Source organism: Chiloscyllium plagiosum, chromosome 20 (assembly GCF_004010195.1).
Source record: "Chiloscyllium plagiosum isolate BGI_BamShark_2017 chromosome 20, ASM401019v2, whole genome shotgun sequence".
Taxonomy (NCBI): Eukaryota; Metazoa; Chordata; class Chondrichthyes; order Orectolobiformes; family Hemiscylliidae; genus Chiloscyllium; species Chiloscyllium plagiosum.
The window spans coordinates 48,216,682-48,240,094 of NC_057729.1; the positions used below are offsets into that span (position 1 = coordinate 48,216,682).

The 23,413-nt window shown below is 43.3% G+C and overlaps 1 protein-coding gene across 1 annotated transcript in view; it reads left to right on the plus strand.

Annotated features, from left to right (window-relative positions):
* The first annotated feature begins 6,490 nt into the window (after positions 1-6,490).
* The window catches only part of plcg1 (phospholipase C, gamma 1), a 118,684-nt gene continuing 101,761 nt past the window's right edge, over positions 6,491-23,413 (plus strand). The window contains exons 1-5 of the mRNA XM_043710716.1: positions 6,491-6,655; positions 7,394-7,487; positions 16,386-16,433; positions 21,130-21,214; positions 22,631-22,714. Of these exons, the coding sequence (XP_043566651.1) occupies positions 6,622-6,655; positions 7,394-7,487; positions 16,386-16,433; positions 21,130-21,214; positions 22,631-22,714 (345 nt within the window). The 5' untranslated portion in view covers positions 6,491-6,621. The remainder of the gene's footprint in view (positions 6,656-7,393; positions 7,488-16,385; positions 16,434-21,129; positions 21,215-22,630; positions 22,715-23,413) is intronic.

A 23,413-nucleotide genomic window follows, 5' to 3' on the forward strand; every position in this document is an offset into this window, starting at 1 on the left:
TAGCAGGTCTGCCTTCAAGTCCACTTGCTCTGGGGATGTGTAGTAACATCTCTGAAGGGGTTGGTTAGGGAAATATCTAGCGAGCTAGTGGAGATATCCGCGTGCTTTTATTTTCTCTGCATTTGAGGTGAGCTGGGCTACCACTGCCGCAGGCTCTTGGTTCGCTGAGAGGAGTTTTGTGGTGGAGTGGCTAGCATTCCTAACATTGAGGAAGAAGCAGCTCCAGGGTAAAGTTGCCTACTGCAGGGCCATGCAGCGACTGAATTGCCACAGCATAGCCTGCCCTTATATGTGATGGAGTCTGTAAGAACTTTCTCATATAGTCTTTATGCCTTGCTTTCTTCCAACAGCCTTGCTGTCATTGAAGAACTGTTGGTCATTTGTTAGACAAGGCCCCCTCTCCTGCTTAGTGTGCAACTCCCTTTAATTTTCCTTTTTTTTTCAGCAAACATATTCATTGTACATGTACGTTTGAACTGTGCTTTGTCAGTGGTTTTGTGGCAGAGAAGTCTGCTTTCTAACCATGATCTAAATAAAGACGTTTTTTTTTCACTTAATGTTCCCTTTAATTCATTTCTGTGGTCATCTGAGATTTGTGCCCCCGTGCACTCTCGTCGTTTGCTGTCGTGTCACTAATTGCAGGGCGCCGGTGTCCTCTCGGGCCTTTTCCAATGTGTCCCGACACACAGCCAAAAGAGGCGAAGGCCTTACAGGAGGAGGTCATGTTTCTAGGGAGAAATCTGGCGAATTCTCAGAGCTGTTTGAGTTGTCAGCTGACCCTAGCAGGAGAGGAACAAAGCAGCCTCTGTTGTAGGCGCAGACATCTGCTGAGACCAGATCCCTGGCAGCCAGAGCTGTCGATTGCAATGGATGTTAATTCATTCCTCCTATGAATCAGGCATCCCCTTACAGCCAGGGTCTCCCTGGTCAATACACAAACCAGCTGAATGTCGGAGGATATCCCCACCCACAGCAGTCCAGCTAAGAGTAATATGTCAGATTCAGCTGATACTTTTCCTTGCCGATTCCAGCATCTACAGTAATTTGCTCTTGCTTTTCCTCGTGCAGCTCATATTATGTGCTTCCCCAGCTAAGAGCAATTGCACTGTGCAGTCCGAACCACGCCAGACCCATTTCATCATTTTGATCCAAACATTGTTTGCACACACAGACACCTTTCTATCTCTGTCACAGCCCAATCAGTAGCACCCTTGCCTCTGAGTCAGAACGTTGAAATTTTAAATCCCACTTCAAGAGCTTGGGTTTATAATCTAGGCTGACCCTCCTATGCAGTACTGAGAGTGCTGCACTGTCAGACTGACTGTCTACCAGTTGGGATATTAAACGAAAGCACTGTCTGTCCCTTGGCTTGCTGTTAAAGACCCAATGGTGCTGATTCAAAGGAAAAATAAAGGGCATTTCACCCTGGCGTCCTGGCAATTCTTTATCCCTTAACCAACATCATTAAAATAGATGACCCAGTCATTAGGTAATTGTTGTTTATGGGAAACTGCTGTTCACAAATTGGCTGTTGCTTTTTCAACATTACTACAGCGGCAACATGTCAATGCTATTTCAATGATTGTAAGGTGCTTTGGAATACCCTACAGTCATGAAAGGTGCAATATACATTTATTTTAGATTATGCTGGTACGTAAGAACATGGAACAGAAGTAGATCATTCAACTCTGTTTCATGTTTCATTTAGGTGACAGGTTGATCCATACTTTACCTTCATCAACCTACCTTAGTTCCATAATCCTCGATGCCTTGTCTTACAAAACATGCCAACCCATTTTTCTGAGTAAACTATTTATTACATTTATTGAACTGTTACTCCACTCCCAGGGCTGAACTAACTACCCTTAACTTCTTGGGTCAACTCAGGGCACATTTCAGGAGTGTGAAAGATCACTCTCCAGTCACCTGGATGAGTACAGCTCCAATGTCACTCAAGAAGCTCAACACCATCCAGGACAATGCAGCATATTTAATTAGCACCTCATCCATGACAACACCGTATTCACTTCCTTCACTCCCAGCACATTGTGGTTTCAGTGTGACTATCTACAAGATGCACAGCAACAACATATCAAGGCTCCTTCAACAGTGTTTCAGACTCGTACTTCTGAGCAGTAGAGATCATAAGTGCAGCAAGTTCACCTCCGAGACAGAAACCATCCAAACTGGAAATAAATCATTATTCCTTCACTGTTGTTACGATACGGCAGTGAAACTTTCTGCTAATTAAACCAAACCCGTAGAAAAGCTCACTTTGCCTCATAATCTGTTAAAGTATGAGTGACAGAGAACTCCCAAATACCACTATTTAAAGAAAAAACTTTTTTCTTTAACTCTTAGAAGTGAACATTAAACAACAACTATTTACAACTCTAAGCCTCCTTTCTCTTAAATGTTTGTTATCTGCCTCCAACTCTGTAACAATATAATGTTCCCATAAATGCCTCTATTAAAATTAGCACAACTGAATTTTCAAACCCTACAGTGGCCATCATCTCTGGTATCTGTCTCCCTCTGGTCGTCTTCGGTCTTTTGCTGCAAAGATATTTCATGTGAAAAGGGTATCTTTGATAGGGAGTGTTTTGCTAGCAGATATTCTGACGATGGCAGTCGGTCACTCTCTCTGGCTAACTCTCCAAAATGTCGGTTTCTTTTATTCCCCAAACATCGGGTTGTCTCATTGGTCCAATGTTGTCAAAACAGTAAAATTCAAATTCAATTGTGTTTTAGTATCCTGGGGCATAATTTAAACTGGTTAAATTTGAACTGTTGTTAAAACCTAGCAACCAAAAATCAGGTATTTGTTTCACAGCCAAATGTTACATGTTTTCAAATTTCCAGTACACTCTGAGATTGCTAGTCAGTCACATGACAGGTGTCTGCATTCACTCTCTCTAAAAGGTACAGTACACACCTTCAACTTCATAACACTGTCACGGGGTCACATTCTTGGAACTTGCTCCCCAATAGTGTTGTGGTTGTACATACACAAGAAGGCACTTGCAACTCTCTTTTCAAGAACATTTGGAATGGGCAATCCTGCAAATAAATGAATTTTTAAAAATTTCACAACGTAACAGTTGATAAAGCCTAGCTGTGGTTACCAATATCTTAAGATGCTGATCCTTAAGTGATGTAATTTATCAGCTTCTGATATTGATCTGAGCTCCCTATGTAGTGTTGCAAAGTGAACTTGTGGATAAGATCTTCCTGATAGTTGACATTGATATCTTTACACTTTTTGTTTGTTGATCATTCCACTTGAATAAAAAGGAATGGCAGTCTTGTAGGGTTCATTTTTGTTCAAATTAATTAGATTAGATTAGATTACTTACAGTGTGGAAACAGGCCCTTCGGCCCAACAAGTCCACACCGACCCGCCGAAGCGCAAACCACCCATACCCCTACATTTACCCCTTACCTAACACTACGGACAATTTAGCATGGCCAATTCACCTGACCTGCACATCTTTGGACTGTGGGAGGAAACCGGAGCACCCGGAGGAAACCCACGCAGACACGGGGAGAATGTGCAAACTCCACACAGTCAGTTGCCTGAGGCGGGTATTGAACCCAGGTCTCTGGCACTGTGAGGCAGCAGTGCTAACCACTGTGCCACCATGCTGCCCATAATCTCCCAGTGTAGTTTTGGAAACAATAATCTCTGATCTAAAGATTTCCTTTTTATTTTTAATGAATTTTGTTATTAGCAGGGAATTTCCCTCATGTCAAAGGTTGTCCTCCAAGAAATCTGCATTCCTTCAAATCTGACCTTGGAGAAAATCCCCGTGTGTTTGGTGTTAGTTGTGTATTAGTCACGTTTATTTATTAGTGGGTGGTTCGCACGAACTGGGTATTCACTTGTGCTCCTATAAATCTGGGTTAAATTCCCATCTCAGATGTGATGAACACTGAGTATGTTATTAATAAAAATAATTCTAAATAGGAACTAACTGAAACTGCAGGTGTTTGGTGAGGAGGTGCATGTTGTTAATATGTATCTTTGTAAATAAAAGTTTATGAAACATGTAAAGATTTGGCTCCAGTTCTATCCTTCAGGACAATCTGTAATACAGCACTTGGCTCCATCACTGGTGGCCTTGTGTTCTGCCATCTTCAGCTTTGGAATTCCTTATTTAAATCTTTTGCCCAGTCCACTCCCAGCTCCCTCCACCCTTAAAACATTGGCCAGTAGTCCATATGTCTCTTTCCTTGACTCTGTGTCAGTTCTAGTCAGATGAGGCTCCTGGGAATGTTAGCTTTATTAAAAACTCCATATCAGTTTAAATAATAGAATCCCTACAATGTGGAAATAGACCCTTTGGCCCAACAAGTCCACACCGACCCTCCGAAAGGTAACCCACCCAGACGCATTCCCCTACCCTATTATCCTATATTTACCCATGATTAATGCACCTAACCTACACATCCCTGAAATTTAGCATGGTCAATTTACCTAACCTGCACATCTTTGGATTGTGAGAGGAAACCAGAGCACCCTGTGGAAACCCACGCAGCCACGGAGAGAATGTGCAAACTCCACACAGACAGCCACCCGTGGCTGGAATCAAACCTGGGTTGCTGGTGCTGTGAGGTAGCAGTGATAACCACTGAGACACCGTGCCACGCATATCATTACGATGTAGTTGTATTTGATTAGAAGCAAAATCCTGAAACAACTTGGTAACAGAAAGCAAGGAGGAGAGGGATGAGGAAATGAATTGGCATGCACATAACACAGGACTGGATTTAAATGAAATTCAATGCCTGGACACAATAGTACAGACTCGAAGTGATTAGAACAGTGTGGAGGAAGGTTTATATCCAGTTTTCCACATAAATGGAACGATATTCTGTTCAAGGAAACGTTTTAAGCAGTGACTCAGTATAGGTCATCTCTTAGTCAGGAAGTTGTAGGCTTAGCTCCCTCTCCAGAAATGTGAGCCCTTCCAGTACAATGCTGAGGGAGTGCCGCACAGTCAGAGACACAAGTCGTCTGGTGCAATGTTAACCATCGGCTATCTTTGATGGAGCTATAAGGTGGCACTATTTAAAGAAGAGTGGAAGTATTCTCCTTTATTGTATTAACCACCAGCCTGCATCATGTAATAAAACAAGCTGATAGCTTCAACATTGTAGTTTGTGGGATCTTGCTGTGCACAAACTGGCTGCTGCATTTCCTCATTACAACAATGACATGCAAAAGTGCTTCATGGTCTGTCGTATACTTTGGGAGTTGCGAAAATCCTTTCTTTCCTCTTTTCCTCCGTTTTACCTTCCTTCTTTCCAAAGTACAACAGCAGCTTATATAAAACCTTTAAAGTAATGAAATGTCCCAAAGCTCTTCACAGGAACATTTTAAAGAATAATGTGGCAAAAAGCCACGAGTAAGCGATATTAGGTTTTATGTTTTAAAAAGTGACTTAAAGCCGGAAATGGAGTGGAGGGCTGAAGTGAGTTCCAGAGCTTGGGGCTTTGAGGGACTGGAGGCAGAGTCACTGGTGGTGATGGAGATGGTCAAGAGGGCAGGATGACAGGAACACAGATACATCACGGCATTATGGGCTGGAAGAGATTACAGAGATATGGAGGGACAAAGCAACAAGAGGGATTTGGAAACAAGTCTGAGGAATTTGAAAGCAAGATTTTACTCTTGAGTAGAGTGTAACGTGTGTAAGAGTAAATGCCCTTTAATGAACACAGACATGATGCAGGAGTTAAGATATGGGCAGTAAAGCTTTAGATGACCTTAAGTTTAGGGAGGGTTGAATGTGAGAGCAAGGTGTGGTTAAGGCTAGTGAAGTCTGGAGGCAACAAAGGCATTGATGAGGGTTTCAGCAGCTGATGAACTAAGACAAGGGTGAAGATGGCCATGGCTGCAGTCAAGTGCAATTGCAGCCTCAAGCTGTGTGGAGTTTTGACATTCTCCCCATGTCTATGTGGGTTCATTCTGGGTACTCTGTTTCCTCCCGCAGTCCAAAAATGTACAGGTGAGGTGGAGTGGCCACACTAAATTGCCCATGGTGTGCAGACTAGGTGGGTTACCCATATGGGGTTTTAGGATGGGGGGATGGGACTTAATGGGCTGAATGGCCTCTATCTCTACTATAGAATTTCTATGATGTCTATTACATGAAAGGCACCATATCGATGCAAGGTGTTATTGTTACTGTACGTCATTTCTTCTTCCCATCCTCCATCTGTAGATTTCAGTATTGTTCCTTATCAATATTGCCACAAGGCATTAACTCTGTTTAATTTTCAGCTTTGCTGATGTATTTTCCCCCCCCAGTGCCCTGAAAACCTTTACCCAAATGAACAACTGTATCACTTCTTAAACCTAGTCACTCTCAAACAGCCTGCCAACTGTGATTTGAATCTTTTAGTGCATAAACCAGGAATGTGTGGATGTACTTTGAAAAGAACAATCAATGCCTTTGATTTAATTAATCCTTTTCTTCTCTTCCAGTTGATATTCGGGAAATCAAAGAGATTCGTTCAGGAAGAAATTCCCGGGATTTTGAACGATACCAGGATGACGCAGCCAGGTCTGATATATCCCGGTCCGATTTAGCTCACTGTTTCGTCATTCTCTATGGAATGGAATTCCGGCTAAAAACCCTCAGTCTAGCAGGTAAATTCTAGAACATTTGCAAAGTTCCTTTGTATGCTTGGATTCGATCCAGGATCGGTCTTCTTCCAGTTCACTGTAGCACTACATGCACTGTAATAGTTTTAGCCCAGAGCTCTTGCGTTCTTCGTTTTATGATGATTTTTCGCATCCTCTTCAGCTCATCTTGTGACACACTGTCACACCGCGATCAGTACATGGCCTGGTCTTTACCTGACATTCTCTGTGGTTGCCAATTGATGGCCAAGGTCCATAGAGATGGTAGACATCAAGAGAGAATTAGGTGAACAGAGCATACTTGTAAACAAATGTTCTCTCTTGTCTAATCACCTTGGGACAGCAGAGTCTGGGAACTTGCCATTGATACGTACCAGCTTCTTGAGTACAGTATATTATAAAGTTAATGACCCTTCTGGAAGACTAATGCAATATTCTCACCGTGCCAGGAACTGGCTCCTGAGTATTTTAAATGAGTAAACAACATGTCACTGTTTATTAGTGCAGGTCTAAACTGCTGGAGAAGGACAATTCTGTTCCAGTCAGCTAGCCAAGCAATCTGGCAATTGCAGAGTCGATATGAATGAGTGATTCATTGACTTATGTTCAGTCAAATTGCTTGATTGCATGCAGATGTTGGACTAGTAGGATACAAGCGCCAGCATTAACCTTCTATGCTCAGCCAGTTTTCGAGAATACTACTGTTATCCTTCTCACGCTCTCCTCTTGTCACGCTCTTCACAGCTACTTCCGAAGAAGAGATGAACATGTGGATAACGGGGCTGAACTGGCTTCTCACAGACACTATGAAATCACCAACACCACTTCAGATAGAAAGGTAAAAAAACAGGCTGTCCTTTTGGATCAATCAGACAGGCTATGTGTTGGCACGGGATGCCTGGAGTGTGCCATTGTCTCTGTATCAGGTTGATGGAGATAATCAAAAACATTGCATGTTCACTGCAGCTGGATTCTCCCTGGTTTGGTACCATAAGCATAGAGTCGTAAGCCACAAAAGGAGGCCATTCAGTCCATCATGACAGCTCTTTGAAAGAGCTGCTCAATTATTTCCACTCTCCTCGTCTTTCCCTGTAAATGTGCACATTTATCCTTTTCAACTCTGTATCCAATTTCCTTTTGTTTCCTCTGTGCTTTCAGTGGATGTATGTTCCAGAATATCACTGTGTTTAGATGGTTAAGTGTTTAGAAACGGCTGCCAGACCCATTTCAATCCTTCACTTCGCCATATATCAGTCAGTTACATGTAGCTGATTCCTGGATACTTGCAAGCTGCTCTGCAGGAGGGAGTGAGATGACTTACCCTCTGAATCTATCTTAACATTGCACAACTTGCATGCCTTACAGTTTGAATGTAAAAGTCCTTGAAATTAAATGGTCACTATTTGATTCAAAATCAATTCAAACAATCTGAAAATTCAATTTATTTTACATTTTCATTTTGCAGCTGTATTGCTGTTACTACAAAATATGAAGAACTCGAGTTTTTTGTCATAAAAATATCCTCAAATTATAATGAACAGATTGAAATTTGGCTACCAATCATACAATAACAGGATCATTATTATGCAGTGATTAATGTACATGTGTCCCCCGTATCCGCGAGTGATACATTCCAAGCCTTACTGCATATGCTCGAAACCGTGGATAGTAGCATACCCTATCATTTAAATGGGAAACGTATCTCCCAGCAGCCCCCTAGAAGTACTTCTGGAAGATTCAATATAGTATTTTCGGGCCCCGGTAAACCGCGGATAACTGAAACCACGAAAAGTGAATCCACGGATACGGGGGTTCACATCCCATTTATTTGGTATGGAAATCTTGGATTGTTACTTTTGTTTTTCAGAATTACGTTTCTTATAATGGGATACAATGCAAAGACATGTATAAGAAATAGGGTCAGGAATAAACAATAGGTTCCCTTGGACGTACCTGACCATACAACAATAATATATCCGATCTTTGACCACCATTATCCACAAAGCACAAGACAGGAGTATGATGGAAAGCTCCCCATTTGCCTGGATTCAGATCCAACCACTCTCAAGTTCAGCACCGTCCATAAAAAAGCAGCCTGTTTGATTGGCATCCTAACCACCGACATAAATATTCACTCCTCCATCAACATAGTGGCAGTAGTGTGTACCATCTAGTAGATGCACTGCAACAATTCACCAAGGTCCTTTCAGCAAAATCTTCCAAATCCGGGAGCTCTACCATCTCAAAGGACAAAGGCAGCAGATTGTGTGGGAGCACCACTCTTCAAGCCACACACTATCCCGACTGAGAACTACATCACTGTTCCTTCTTCTTCATTGTGTCCCAATCCTGGAGCTCCCTTTCTAGCAGCATTGTTCTTGAGTAGAACTGAGTGACATGCAGGGGCAGCACAATGTTCAGTTCCGGCCTCAGGCGACTGTCTGTGTGGGATTCCTCTGGGTGCTCCAGTTTCCTCCCACAATCCAAAGATGTGCAGGTTAGGTGGATTGACCACACTAAATTTCCCACAGTATCCAGAGACGTGCAGGCTAGCCATGGATTAGCCATGGGATGTGCAGGATTACAGGGATGGGTCCGGAAGGGATGTGCATCAGAGGATTGGTGTGGACTCGATGGACCAAATGGCCTGCTTACACACTATAGGGATATTATGATTTCAGAGATCAATTAACAGTCAAGCATATTCGGAGATCAGATTCCCTAAAGTATGGAAATAGGACCTTTGGCCCAACAAGTCCACACCGATCCTCCGCAGAGTAACCCACCCAGACCCATTCTCCTATATTTACCCCTGACCTAACACTATGGGCAATTTAGCATGGCCAATTCACCTGCCCTGCACATCTTTGGATTGTGGGAGGAAACCAGAGCACCCAAAGGAAACCCATGCAGACACTGGGAGAATGTGCAAATTCCACACAGTCTGTCGCCCGAGACGGGAATTGAACACGGGTCCCTGGCACTGTGAGGCAGCAGTGTTTACCACTGTGCCACCCACCACCCTTCTTCAATTAAGAGTCAACCTATTGTTTTTAGACCAGACTGGATAGAGATAGCAGATGATCCTTCTCTGAAGGATGTATGTGAACCAGATGGGTTTTGAAAGTCACACCAATACTTGTATTCTCCCCATTCCTAATATTAGTTTGGAGTATTAATGGAGTTTGCACATTCTCCCCAGCACTGCTGCCTCACAGCGCCAGAGACCTGGGTTCAGTTCCAGCCTCAGGCGACTGTCTGCGTGGGCTTCCTCTGGGTGCTCCGGTTTCCTCCCACAATCCAAAGATGTGCAGGTTAGTTGAATTGACCATGCTAAATTGCCCATGGTGTTCAAGGATGTGTAGGTTAGGTGCATTAGTCAGGGGAAATGTAGAGTAATAGGGTAGGGGAATGGGGCTGGGTGGGTCACTCTTCAGAGGGTCGGTGTGGACTTGCTGGACTGAAGGCCTGTTCCCACACTGTAGGGATTCTCTGATAATTTATTTAATTAATTGTATCCAAGTTCCCTAGTTGATGTGATGAGACTTAATCTTGTCTCTGGATCTTAATCTTGTCCTGGATGACAAGTCCAATCACATAATTATTGTGCCATCATGCCTTTTGGTATGAAAGCCCTTAATGTCATTCAACAACAAAAAAACACAATAAATCTCTGTTCTGATCATTTTCAATGGACTCTGCAGCAACAGTCACTAGAAGGTGATTTGAAACAGGAAATCTTACTGATCTTTGACCATTTCCATCCCAAAGGTTGTTGAGGTGAGATTTAACATCCCCAAAACAACTCTGGCTGAAGCGAACATGGTTGAGGGATCAAAGATGGGATCCAGTTTAACATAGAAGACTCTGCGTTCTTCATTTCTCCTTCAGAAGAAATTTTCTGAAGAAGCTTTCTGCTGAATTGTTCTAATAGTTTAAGCACCTCAATCTTCAAGGGAACACAAGCCAAGCTCATGAATCATTTAAGCCTGCAAGTCAGATTCAAATAATACAGCAGCAGAATACTGTAGATGCTGGAAATCTGAAACAGAAATGCTGGAGGAACTCATCAGGTCTGGCAGAACCTGTAGAGAGAGAAACAGAGTTAATGTTTTGAGTCCCAATATGATTCATCTTGAGAACTTTATTTCAAGTAATATGGTAATATTTTACTTACAGTTTGGTTTCCTTAATCAGAAAGTTATTTCCTCAGTCAGGTTTTTGTTATAAAAAGCATTTGGACCCACCAGAGTATTGGGATAATTAGCAGAGTATCCGTAATGGGTGAATTCAGTGTAAACATGGTGGTTTGTACAAGTTTGGGCACATTTCCCTGGCTTTGAAGTAACGACTCACTAATCTGCACAGGCTTGAGTTCACTTCCTGGGAGATCTGCAGCAGCCAGTATAAGCTTGTACAGACTTCCTGTCATGCCATCAATGCTAACTTGAACCACTCACAATGAAACAGAAGGAAATCAAATTACTTTGCATGAGCAAGATTTGTGTGATTTTCTTGGCCTCTTGTAAGGATTGCAAGAGAGCATATCTACAAAGGTGACATTGTATTTTTTTACACAACACCAGGGTATAGTCCAGTAGGTTTATTTGGAAGCACTAGCTTTCAGAGCGCCGCTCCTTCATCAGGTAGTTGTCTCCCTCATCTCCGTCACAACCACCTGATGAAGGAGCAGCGCTCCAAAAGCTAGTGCTTCCAAATAAACCTGTTGTGATTTTTAACTTTGTCCACCCCAGTCCAACACTGGCATCTCCAAGTCTTAATTTTTTGACAGCGTGACTGCTGATAGTCACCTATTGTGATCAACAGAACCCACCCCCCACCCCCAACCCCCATCACAATGCATATAAATGCATGTGAGGGGAATTCAATTTGTGAATTTCATCCCAGCTCCTGGCAGATATTAATTCACAAGTGAATGTTTCATTTGTGAAAGGGAGGTGGTGAAGGGTGGGACTGGAGCCAATAAGCAGTCATTCAGTTATTAAAAACATTCACCCTCACCCAACAACTGTTTCAGTCTGCTTCTATTTGTAGGGCCCAAGTGGATCGCCATTTAGTGACCATCACCTGGGTATAATCCGAAACAATTAATTGAACAGTGACAGAGAGTGACACTAAGCTGTTCTCTGCCTCATCACTGTGCCAAAGTTGGTGCACAAAATGGGAATGAAGTATTTGTCCACAAGCATTCCTCATACTTGTGATTCTTAAAGTGAGTCCATGTGCAGCACCTGAATGAGAGGCTGGAGAAAAGGCAGAGGTGGAACTAAGGGACCAATTTGCTTCTACATAGAACAAAAGCAGAAAGTGCTGAACAAACCCAACAGGTCTGGAAACATCGATATTTTCCTAACTACCATCGGTTCTGAGGAAGTGTCACCAGACCTGAAATGTTAACTTTGATTTCTCTTCACAGATGCTGCCAGACCTGCTGAGCTTTTCCAGCAACTTCTGTTTTAGTTCTGAAAACTTTTTTTTTCATTTTATTGTTTTAGGAGAAGAATTTGACGGGTGTAGTGATTGTAACAAGATCAGCCAGGTAGACCGCAGAGAATATGAGTTCCTTGATTGGGGTTGTTACTCTGGTCCAATCTGGGAATCCTGGCTGACAGATAAGAACAGGACTGTAAGAGGTTCTGTTCACACTGACAGCTGGCTCTGAGGGAGTTAGATCAGTATCAAGGACTCTCCACATGGAAGTGAAGGGTGACTTGGTGATGGGATACCGGCTTCTGTGGAATTATTTTAGCAGGAAGGGCAAAGATTTGAGCAGTTTGGCTACAGAGATCTACCTGCCCTTCTTCTGAAAAGTCACGGGCAAGAAAGCTTGTGGGTGATCTGGGCCCCTTCAAGAATAAATCCTTTAACTGTTCAACTTAGGCTGCTTAAGGATTTCAGCTTCTCGCGTCTCGATTTTGAGCCTTCTCGGAAGATGAGGAAAGTTAAGTTTGGTGGCCTACCTGCTGGGTTGTGTGTGGCCTCTTATTTGCCCTAGTCTGTGGGCAGTCAGGCCTAGCAATGGGGCTACTGAGAGCTGCCTCCCCACCACCAACCCCACCCCCCCCAGGCCTTTGCCTCTGCTCCTCTCTGGGACACTCTTCTCTTGAGGTGAATCAGTACAGTTCCTACTTTAATCCAGTGATGTTCTCCTGAGGCTGCTGGCCTCTGATTGGCTGCCAGCCGCAGGATCAAAGCTCCTGATTGCACGAGCAGTCCACGAGATGTCATTGAAGTAACCAATTGGGGCTGGCTGCCTTGTGATTGGCAGACAGGATGGAGGTTGGGGGGAGCGGGGTTGCAGGCAGCGAGATCATCCCATGAATTCATCTGTCCCCACACTTGGTGCGCAGAATACAGAATCCCAACCTGAACAGGTCTGCAGTGACTGCCTTTGTTGCAAATCTCCTGGATGGCTGTGGTCAGTGAGAATCCAGGAAATGTTGTCAATCAAAGCGTGTTGACAATGCTGCTTTAGTGATGAATTGCTTACTGAGACCTGGGCTAGTGCACAAATTTAAAGCTTGCATTTTTATAGTGGTTTTCATGACCTAACGTGCCACCCGTTTCTGTGCTGCAAAATCAGTGTTTGTTTGGAATGTAATTAGGAACATGAATGCTTTTAATTCATAGCAGGCAAACATCCAGATGAAAGTGTAATCTCTTTGTTCAAACTGTGCAGTTTGATCTTGAACGACAATACAAAGTAATAACTTTACCTGATGAAGGGCTGTTGCCCAAAATGTCGATTCGCCTGCTGCCTGACCTGCTGTGCTTTTCCAGCACCACACTCTCGATCTCCAGCATCTGCAGTCCTCACTTTCTCCCAAGTAAGTTGTCTGGCTTGACATAGACAATGCAATCCCTAATGACACTGATGGATTTTTCTTCTCAGCCCTTGCAGGTTTTTTTGTGTAAAGGATCTGACTTTCTTTGCGCCTTGGCTGGGTCTGACTGCCCAGTTTTATGGTTTATTTTTAACCTCTTGCTGTGCAAAGTCAGAGAGAGAGAGAGAGAGAGACAGTTTTTCCCAGGCACTGCTTGGAGGTTGGCACCAGCGACTCCCCCATTACTGTTGGTCCAAGCTTTTTTTCAGTTGCCAGCACAGACTCTCAAACTGATCATTCGCCACTGCCCTGAGGGAGCGACACCTAAATTCATTTAATAAGGCCTTACTTACTATTGTCTGCAGAAAATTAATGCTTAGTGCAAAGGATATGCAATCTCATAAAAGTTTGTCTTGTGTCATCGTTTATCCCTGCTCCTGTATGTGGGTGGACAACACTATTAATCTGATTAATGGAAGGGAATTAGGGACAATGTGATCCAGTTGCAGGGCCTTTCCTTGGGGCTACTTAAAGTTGCAATTGATCCAAAGCTTTAATTTTCTAAAGACAATAAATAGTTAAGACTTTAATGATTTCTCTGGCTTTGTTTCCCCAAGGACTGTGGGTAATGATCAATTTGTGAAGGGGATAGTAATGGTCGACAAGAACACATGGACCAGTGAGTGGAATGGGCAGACACACAGCAGATAAAAAGGGACATTGATAGGGTAAATAGACAAGGTCTCTTTCCTGGGGTGGGAGAGTCCAGAACTAGAGGGAGTATGTTTAAGTCCATATCCCTCTAAACCCTTCGCATTCATATACCCATCCAGATGCATTTTAATTGTTGTAATTGTACTAGCCCCCACCACTTCCTTTGGCAGCTTATTCCATACATGCACCACCATCTGTGTGAATATTTACCACTTAGGCTCCTTTTATATCTTTCCCCTCTCACCTTAAACCTATGCCCCCTAGGTTTAGACTTCCATACCTTGGGGAAAAAACCTTGTCTATTTGCACTATCCATGCCCCTCATTATTTTATAAACTTCTGTAAGATCACCCTCCGTGGAAAATAGTTCCAGCCTATTTAGCCTGTCAGGAGGGAGACTTCCGAGTTATATTTCCAAAGTCAGCCTCCTGGTTATCTCCACAAATGGCTCGTTTTCTTAGGAATGCTGGCTTTAGGTTTGGGGCATCAATAAACACCCTGGGAGAGATGGTTACCACGGAGACAGGTCAGGGGGCATGGGACAGCGAGCGGATGGGAGAGAACAGATCCAACCTGGTCCATAAATCATATCGGACATTTTGAAGGGACCAGATTAGTGGGCCCCTTGAAGCAGAAGGAAGCCCCTTCAGCGGAAGCGATTGATGTCCACAGTCTTTCTGAACGATGGCCACCTCTTTGTACCTAATGCAGCCCTGGCTTGGAGACCCCCTCAGATTGCTGTGGAAAGAGCTGCTTGATGGAGCTGGCAGCCTTTGTACATGATGGGGTAACTCTGTCAGGGCCCCTCGCTACTGTCATATTGCTCCTGATTGGGTCTTAACATAGGGTGACTGTCCAGCTCCATGGAGCAGAGAAGCAATCTGTTTTCCAGGCATGCATCAGAAAATTTCTCCAGTCGTGGGAATACATCAAGGAGCTATGGCAATGTTTCCCCCTTTCCCAGCTATATTCCCCCAACTTCTCAGCCAATGCCCTCCCCAGCTCTCCAAGACTGCTACTCCTGGACAGAGTAACACCCCACCGCTATTTAGGCCCCAGCTAAAGTTATAGAGTCCAATTCTAGGCTCCACACTTGAGGATGAATTTGAAGGCTTGTTGAGAGGGCACAGATTTACTGAAGCTAATCCAGAGATAAGGGATTGCAGTTAAATGGAGAAACTGGTGTGCTGTTCTTCTTCGATTGGAAATGGCAAAGAGATTTAGTTGAAGCGTTTAAAGCCAATAAGTGTTTAGATCAGAATTGTTCCCAACAGTTGAAGGCTCAAAACGACGATGTAAAGATAGTGATCATTTTATACAACATGTGGTTAGAATTTGGATTGCCCCATCCAACAGAGTGTTGGAGACAAATTCAATAGTGGTCTTCTGAAGAGAAACAGAGAACCATATGATACTTATCAGATTTCAGAAAAGAATATAAGGCTGGATCTAAATGGATTGCCTATCAGTAGAGTTAACTCTCAGTTGATGGGCTGTTGGACTGTTCTGTGATTCGCTATGTCATGCTAATGACCTACATCTCTGCCACTGTTGTCGAATATGCTATTCTTTTGGTCTTTTCTATTCAGTTTTGTGTTTCTTAAATGAGAGAAGCAAGTTTATAAGATGTTCTCCATTCTACTTTCGATAATATCATACAAGTGTGACTTCTGATTTGCAGAATATAGCATTCTATCGATTGAACAGAATAGAATATGATTAACAAAACAAAGGAGCAGTCTGAACCCACTCTGAAAGTCATCACCGTTATATGTTGCATTGCACAATTCACAGTTTACAGAAATATGGGTGTCTGGATTAGAGGTGCTGGAAGAGCACAGCAGTTCAGGTAGCATCCGAGGAGCAGTAAAATCGACGTTTCAGGCAAAAGCCCTGAATATTTCCTGATGAAGGGCTTTTGCCTGAAACGTCGATTTTACTGCTCCTCGGATGCTGCCTGAACAGCTGTGCTCTTCCAGCACCACTAATCCAGAATCTGGTTTCCAGCATCTGCAGTCATTGTTTTTACCTAGAAATGTGGGTGTATCTGCACAGAGCAATTTGCAACGTTTTGGGTAAATTTATTGCTCTTTGGAGAAAATTTTGTTGCTCAGAGCAGGAACAGGAACTTACGAAGAAGACCCTGGCTGATTGAATTCTGTTTTCTTTTATTGCAGGTGGCTGAGGAAGCATTTCTACAACATGGATCGAAATCGGGAAGACCGGTAAATCCCAGCTCATGGTTTCCTTTTGGAATAGGGTATTCCTTGGAGCTGGAATTAGAATGACAGGGATAGGGCCAGAAGATTTCTTTTCCTTCTTCCTCTGCCCCTCCCTACTCCCACAATTTCCTCATCCTCACAATTTCGGCTGAATATTTCTGAATGATTCTTCAGGGTTTTTGGATTTGCAATTGAAGAACTATCTCTCACTTCAGTCATGTGAGTGCATTCTTCAAAATAACCTGAGGTTCAAACAACACAGATTGGGAAGGGTGGAGAATGGATCTTAAACCTTACATGGAGTCAAAGCTTTTCATCTTGCACTCATTGGGACAAGGAAGGAAACAGCAATCTGGAGAGTATAATTGCTTGCACATCTTGTTCTGGTGCTGTATAAATTGTTGTTCTCTTTTTAAAGTTGGCTTTTTTTTGTTTCAGTTCTGATGAGTACAAGATGAGACTTAGTGAGACAGATATGTATGTTGACGAGTATGTGTCTCTGTGCTTGTTTTTGTGTTTGAGTCTGTCAGCCTGTCTGTGTTTCTATATATTTGTGTGTGTTTAAGTGATTGTGTGCGTATCTGTCTGTGTCTCTATGTATGTGTATGTGTGTTTCGATGTGTGTGTGTCTGAGTATTTTCCTGTCCTTTCAGACTGTTTTTAGGTGACTGGTTTGTGGATCTTCCTCTGTAGTGTGGTTCTCTCTATTACTTTGTAGTATACAATGTCTGATGATTGCCACAATAGGTGGCTGCAAAGACTATGATAAGACCAGACTAGGAATGTACAATGAGTTATGTGAGCCCATTTCACTGAAGTGTGTGTAATGCATAGATTTGTATAGCAATGCTAATTATTGCACTAGTTATTTATCAGAATCTGGCAGTTCCCCAGATTACAACAATTTGTCAATCCTGCTCTTGCGGGATTGATAGAGGTTTGGATTTGTATCTACCCCAGTCTAGATTGGTGGGAGAACCAGTAGTAAATTCTGTAGCGGAAAGTGTTGGAACCACAGGAAGCCAGGCAGCATTCAGATTTCTCCAGTTTCCTCATTTCCCCTCCCCCCACCTTGTCTCAGTCCCAACCCTCAAACTCAGCACCACCTTCCTAACCTGCAATCTTCTTTCTGACCTCTCCGCCCCCCACCCCCACTCCGGCCTATCACCCTCACCTTATCACCCTCACCTTAACCTCCGACCACCTATCGCATTTCCAACGCCCCTCCCCCAAGTCCCTCCTCCCTACCTTTTATCTTAGCCTGCTTGGCACACTTTCCTCATTCCTGAAGAAGGGCTCATGCCCAAAACGTCAATCTCCTGCTCCTTGGATGCTGCCTGACCTGCTGCGCTTTTCCAGCAACACATTTTCACCTCTGACCTCCAACATCTGCAGTCCTCACTTTCTCCTAGAGCATTCGTGGAGAGAAAAACAAGCGTTAGCATTTCAGATAAATCATCAGATAAATCATGTGGCGACCACTCAGATTTGGGGGATGGGGTGGGGGGGGAGGGGGTGGGGGGTATATACTGCAGTTCAAAATAAATGTTTTGTGTTTTCTTGCTTTTAGAAAACCTCTTTCAAGCTCAGTGGCCCTGTTCCTATGTCATGCGTTCTGAGCTGCACAGCAGTCCAGGAAGTGAACATACAGTATTGAATTAGAATTAGGTTTTATTGTAACGTGTACTCAAGTGCAGGAGAAGAGTGAATAGTGAGCTGCTTAGAACAGTAGGGACTCAAGCAACTTGTGCTCTGTTAGCTGAATCTGACTATGATGATGTGTGTTATGGTTCACTCAGGAAAGTCTGAGTTGCCATGGTAGCATGGACTTTTACATGTATATTGTAACATAGAGCTATGGAGCTGACTGTGGAAACACCAGATTTCTTTACTTCACACAGCTTTTGAGGCACCTCTCCCAATCTGTGTGTGTTGGAAGGATTTGCCGGTTGGTATTCTTGGCTGCAGCCAGCTTCCTTAGCCATCAAACCCGAGAATGGGATCTGAACCTAGTGCTTCTGGCTTAGAGGCAGGGGCAATAGCCACTGTGTTCCACAACCTCCATTTTACTGTGGCATTGATATTATAAAATGGCAGATGGAGTTTAATTCAGATAAATGCGAGGTGCTGCATTTTCGGAAAGCAAATCTTTTCAGGACTTATACATTTAATGGTAAGGTCCTAAGGAGTGTTGCTGAACAAAGGGACCTTGGAGTGTAGGTTCATAGCTCCTTGAAAGTGGAGTCGCAGGTAGGTAGGATAGTGAAGAAGGTGTTTGATATGCTTTCCTTTATCGGTCAGAGTATTGAGTACGGGAGTTGGGAGATCATGTTGCGGCAGTACAGGACATTGGTTAGGCCACTGTTGGAATATTGCGTGCAATTCTGGTCTCCTTCCTATCAGAAGGATGTTGTGAAACCTGAAAGGGTTCAGAAAAGATTTACAAGAATGTTGTCAGGGTTGGAGGATTTGAGCTATAGGGAGAGGCTGAACAGGCTGGGGCTGTTTTCCCTGGAGTGTCTGAGGGGTGACCTTATAGAGGTTTACAAAATTATGAGAGGCATGGAAAGGTTCAATTAGCTCAGACTTTTCTCTCTGAAGAGAAGGATGAAGAGAGGAGATCTGATCGAGGTGTACAAAATAATGAGAGGAATAGATATAGTCAATAGCCAGAGACTTTTCCCCAAGGCAGGATGACTGGTACGAGAAGTCATTATTTGAAGATATTAGGAGGAAGGTATAAAGGAGACGTCAGAGGTAGGTTCTTTACGCAGAGAGTTGTGAATGCATGGAATGCGTTGCCAGCTGTGGTGGTGGAAGCAGAGTCACTGGGGACATTTAAGCGACTGCTGGACATGCACATGGATAGCAGTGAGTTGAGGGGTGCATAGGTTAAGTTACTATATTTTACATTAGGATTAAGTCTCGGCACAACATCGTGGGCCTAAGGGCCTGTTCTGTGCTATGTTCTATAGATAGGGTAAATAGGCAAAGTCTTTTCTCTAGGGTCAGGGAGTCCAGAACTAGAGGGCATAGGTTTAGGGTGAGAGGGGAAAAATATAAAAGAGACCTAAGGGACAACTTTTTCATACAGAGGGTGGTACAGGTATGGAATGAGCTGCCAGAGGAAATGGTGGAGGCTGGTACAATTAGAACATTTAAAAGGCATTTGGATGGGTTTATGAATAGGAAGGGTTTGGAGGGATATGGGTCGGGTGCTGGCAGGTGGGACTAGATTGGGTTGGGATATCTGGTCAGCATGGATGGGGTTGGACCGAAGGGTCTGTTTCCATGCTGTATATCTCTATGAATCTATGACTCTAATAGGCTTCCACATCACCTATTTAACAATGAAGATCGAATAATCCAGACTATCCGTCCTCATCGCTGACAAATTGGAAAATGTTGTGTAGAACAAGATGGCATGGTGGCTCAGTGGTTAGCACTGCGGTCTTACAGTGCCAGGGACCGGATTCGATTCCAGCCTCAGACGACTGTCCGTGTGGAGTTTGCACATTCTTCCCCCCCTCCCCCCATCTACATGGGTTTCCTCCAGGTACTTTGGTTCCTCCCCCAGTCCAGTGTAAGTTAGGAGGATTGGCCATGTTAAATTGCCCATTGTGTTCAGGGATGCACAGGTTGGGTGGATTAGCCACAGTAAATATAGGATTACAGGGATAGGGCAGGAGTGTGGTTTGGGTGGGGTGTTCTTTGGAGGGTTGGTGTGCATTTGATGGGCCGAATGGCTTGCTTACACATAGTAGGGATTCTGTGAACTGTATTACCCAACTTTAATAACCCTTTGATATCTGAAGATACTTGCATAGTAGCCTCGCAGCCAATGAACACTGTGGCGTGTATTAACTGTTTGTGTGTCAGTGCTATCTGTGTGTCTGTGCATCTTTATTGTGTGTAGGTTTGTAAGTATTGCACTGTAGGCCATGCTGGACAAAGGTGTCAAGTTTTCCCTGAGTGATGTGGAATTCCTCTACAGAACGGGATGCTGAACTGCATAATGTTAGACATTGAGCAGACTTGGAACATCACTGTTTAGCACAAACCGTCCTTATAAATTATAAAGACCCAGCCCAAACGTTACCAAGAAGTATAATATCAGGCATAGAAAATAAAAGATGGCCACATTCTAAGTTTGTAAATAAAATTAAATACTTCTAACTCCTCTGTTTGATTCCATAACTGAGACCAGAGAATTCCCTGTTCACACAACATCAGGCAGTGTTACCGGTTGACAGCAGCCTCTGGGTGAATGTTACTTTCCCTATTCTCTTTATTTCTGTCCAGGGAAATGATTCACTTGTCCAGACAACCCAACTGATACGTGGTTCTGGATGGGTCAGGATGTGCAAACAGCATGGACACCACTTTTTAGTGTGCAAGTTACCACAAAATCACAGGATTTTTATGATGCAAAAGGAGTCTGTTCGGCCCATCATACCGGCACTGGCTCTATTATCCAGCCTGGCTGGATTATCTGATGTCAATCTCTTGCCTTTTCTGTGCACACTATTCATATCCAAAGAAAAAGTCCAATGCCTTCATGAATGCTTCCGTTAGCCAGCTGTCGTCTTTGGGTTGTTGCTTCAAGGGTTGGAGAAGCAGTAACTCCTCAGTAACCAATCACATTACATGCTACAAACCAAAATTCCTCATGGATAACAGTATATTTCCTGCCTTTTAGGATCACGGTGAAGGATCTGAAGAACATGTTGGCTCAAGTCAACTATCGAGTGCCCAACATGAGATTTCTACGGGAAAAGATTACAGTAATTTACTTCTTTCTGAACTTACTTCATTTCTCAAAGAAATTTTATTTAATCTGTTTATCTTATTTTAAATTGTTGCTTATAACATAATGCTGCCAATTGGTGTTATCTAACCATGTGGCACACTGAAGCAACCAGACCTCATTTATTCTTCTATAAAATATTTATCATTTAGTCCTACGAAAACAAACAAGATGATTTGATAAAGAAATCTTGCTTTTATTTTCGTTCTCTTACCCTGCTTGGTTTTTTTTCCCAGTCCTGCTAAGCCTCCACCTGTTCAGCTTCTGCATTTTTCCCCCAGATTCCACTCAGTCTCTGAGTCGAACCTGACCTCTGTTCTCTGCTCACCCTTGGTTTGACTGACACTGTTGCCGATGCCTGAGTGCTTTTCATTTGAACATTACCGACGAGAGTCACCAGTCAAACTGTTTGTCATCAAGTGTCCTCATATACTGTTTGGCTATCCACTGTCACGATAGAATTTATACACCATCCAGAATCTCCAAACATTGTTGTACTGTCTAGTGTCTCCATTCCATACAGTACCCCCCACTGTCTCTATACCATGTGTCTATATGATACGGTACTACCACACTACACTATACAGCACCATTCAGTGTCTCTAAATGATGCTGTACAATCATTATCTCCATACCATGCTGCACCACTCAGTGTCTCTATATGTTGCCATACTACCCATATCACTATACCATACTGCATCACTCAGTGTTCCTATATGATGCTGTACCATCCACTGTCTCTATATCATGCTGCACCATTCACTGTTCTTATATGATGCTGTATATAAGGTGCTCCAGTTGTGTGCCTGTGTTAGGTAACTCTGTGTATGACAACCAATGTGCATGAGAGAATCCTAGACCAGCTGTAGAGAACGTGAATTGACCAATGCTTGCTTTATGATCCTGTTGCAACCATTAACTTCAATGTGTTGCTGTAGCAACTGATGTCATTACTACATGATTGCTTGCTGCTCAATAATGAGGTGAGGTATTATTCCTGACAGCATTATTTGTGCCTTTCATTTCCAGAAATGTCTGCTTTAGATACAAATGCAGTTAGAGACAAAAAAAACCTGTAGATGCTGGAATCCAAAGTAGACAGGCAGGAGGCTGGAAGAACACAGCAAGCCAGGCAGCATCAGGAGGTGGAGAAGTCGATGCTTTTGTAGCCAGTCCTGAAGAAGGGTTACACCTGAAATGTTAACTTCTCTACCTCCTGATGCTTCCAGCTTCCTGCTTGTCAACTTTAGTTACAAATTCAACTGGAGGAAGTGAAGTTTCTTGTCGATCTTTTCTCCAGAATGGTGCTATGTAACAGTAACATTAGATTGTGTTTTGTACTGGGAATAAGGTGACATAACTTCAGTTCCCTGATGATTTCTTATGCCCTTAGGACATGGAGTTGCGGAGTGGGGATGTCACTTACTGCCAGTTTGCTCAGCTCTATCGGAGCCTGATGTTCGATGCTCAGAAACATGTAAGTGCCAAGCATGATGCATGGGTTTTAAAATGAAGAACTGTCATGTTTGAAGTACATCCCAAAGTCCTTCTGAAGGACAGTCAGTGTTTCTACATCAAGTTGCTGAAAGCACTGATTGTCCTGGTACCAATAAGAAATGGGCGAAGTGCCACATTATTTACGGATGTCTGGATGTCATTGTGTACTTGAAGGAATGAAAGATTCTTAACTATGGTTTTGGATAACGTTCTTGCTTTAATGTCATTGTTTAGGGATGAGCTGGAATAGCAGTAAGCCAGAGAGTCCCAAAAATTGATCCATTAGTCTGACTTGAATGAACTGATTCAAATAGAAGGTGGGCTTGGTGTAAGCTGAGGAAGCACTGCACTGTGTGAGGTGCAGCCTTTCAGATGACATGAAACTAGGGCCTGGTATTTCCCTTTAAGTGGGCATGAAAGGTTGTGTAGCACTGTTCCAAAGAAGGACTTCTCCCTGTTAACTCTGAACCATAGACGACTCTCAACCACATTATGAAGATTGATTATCAGGCAGAATTTTCATCTTTGGCTCAGGACTGGTGAAAGGAAAGGCTGGTAGGTATAGGGAGTGCTGGATGACTAAAGAAATTGAGGGTTTGGTTAAGAAAAAGAAGGAAGCATATGTAAGGTATAGACAGGAAAGATCGAGTGAATCCTTGGAAGAGTATAAAGGAAGTAG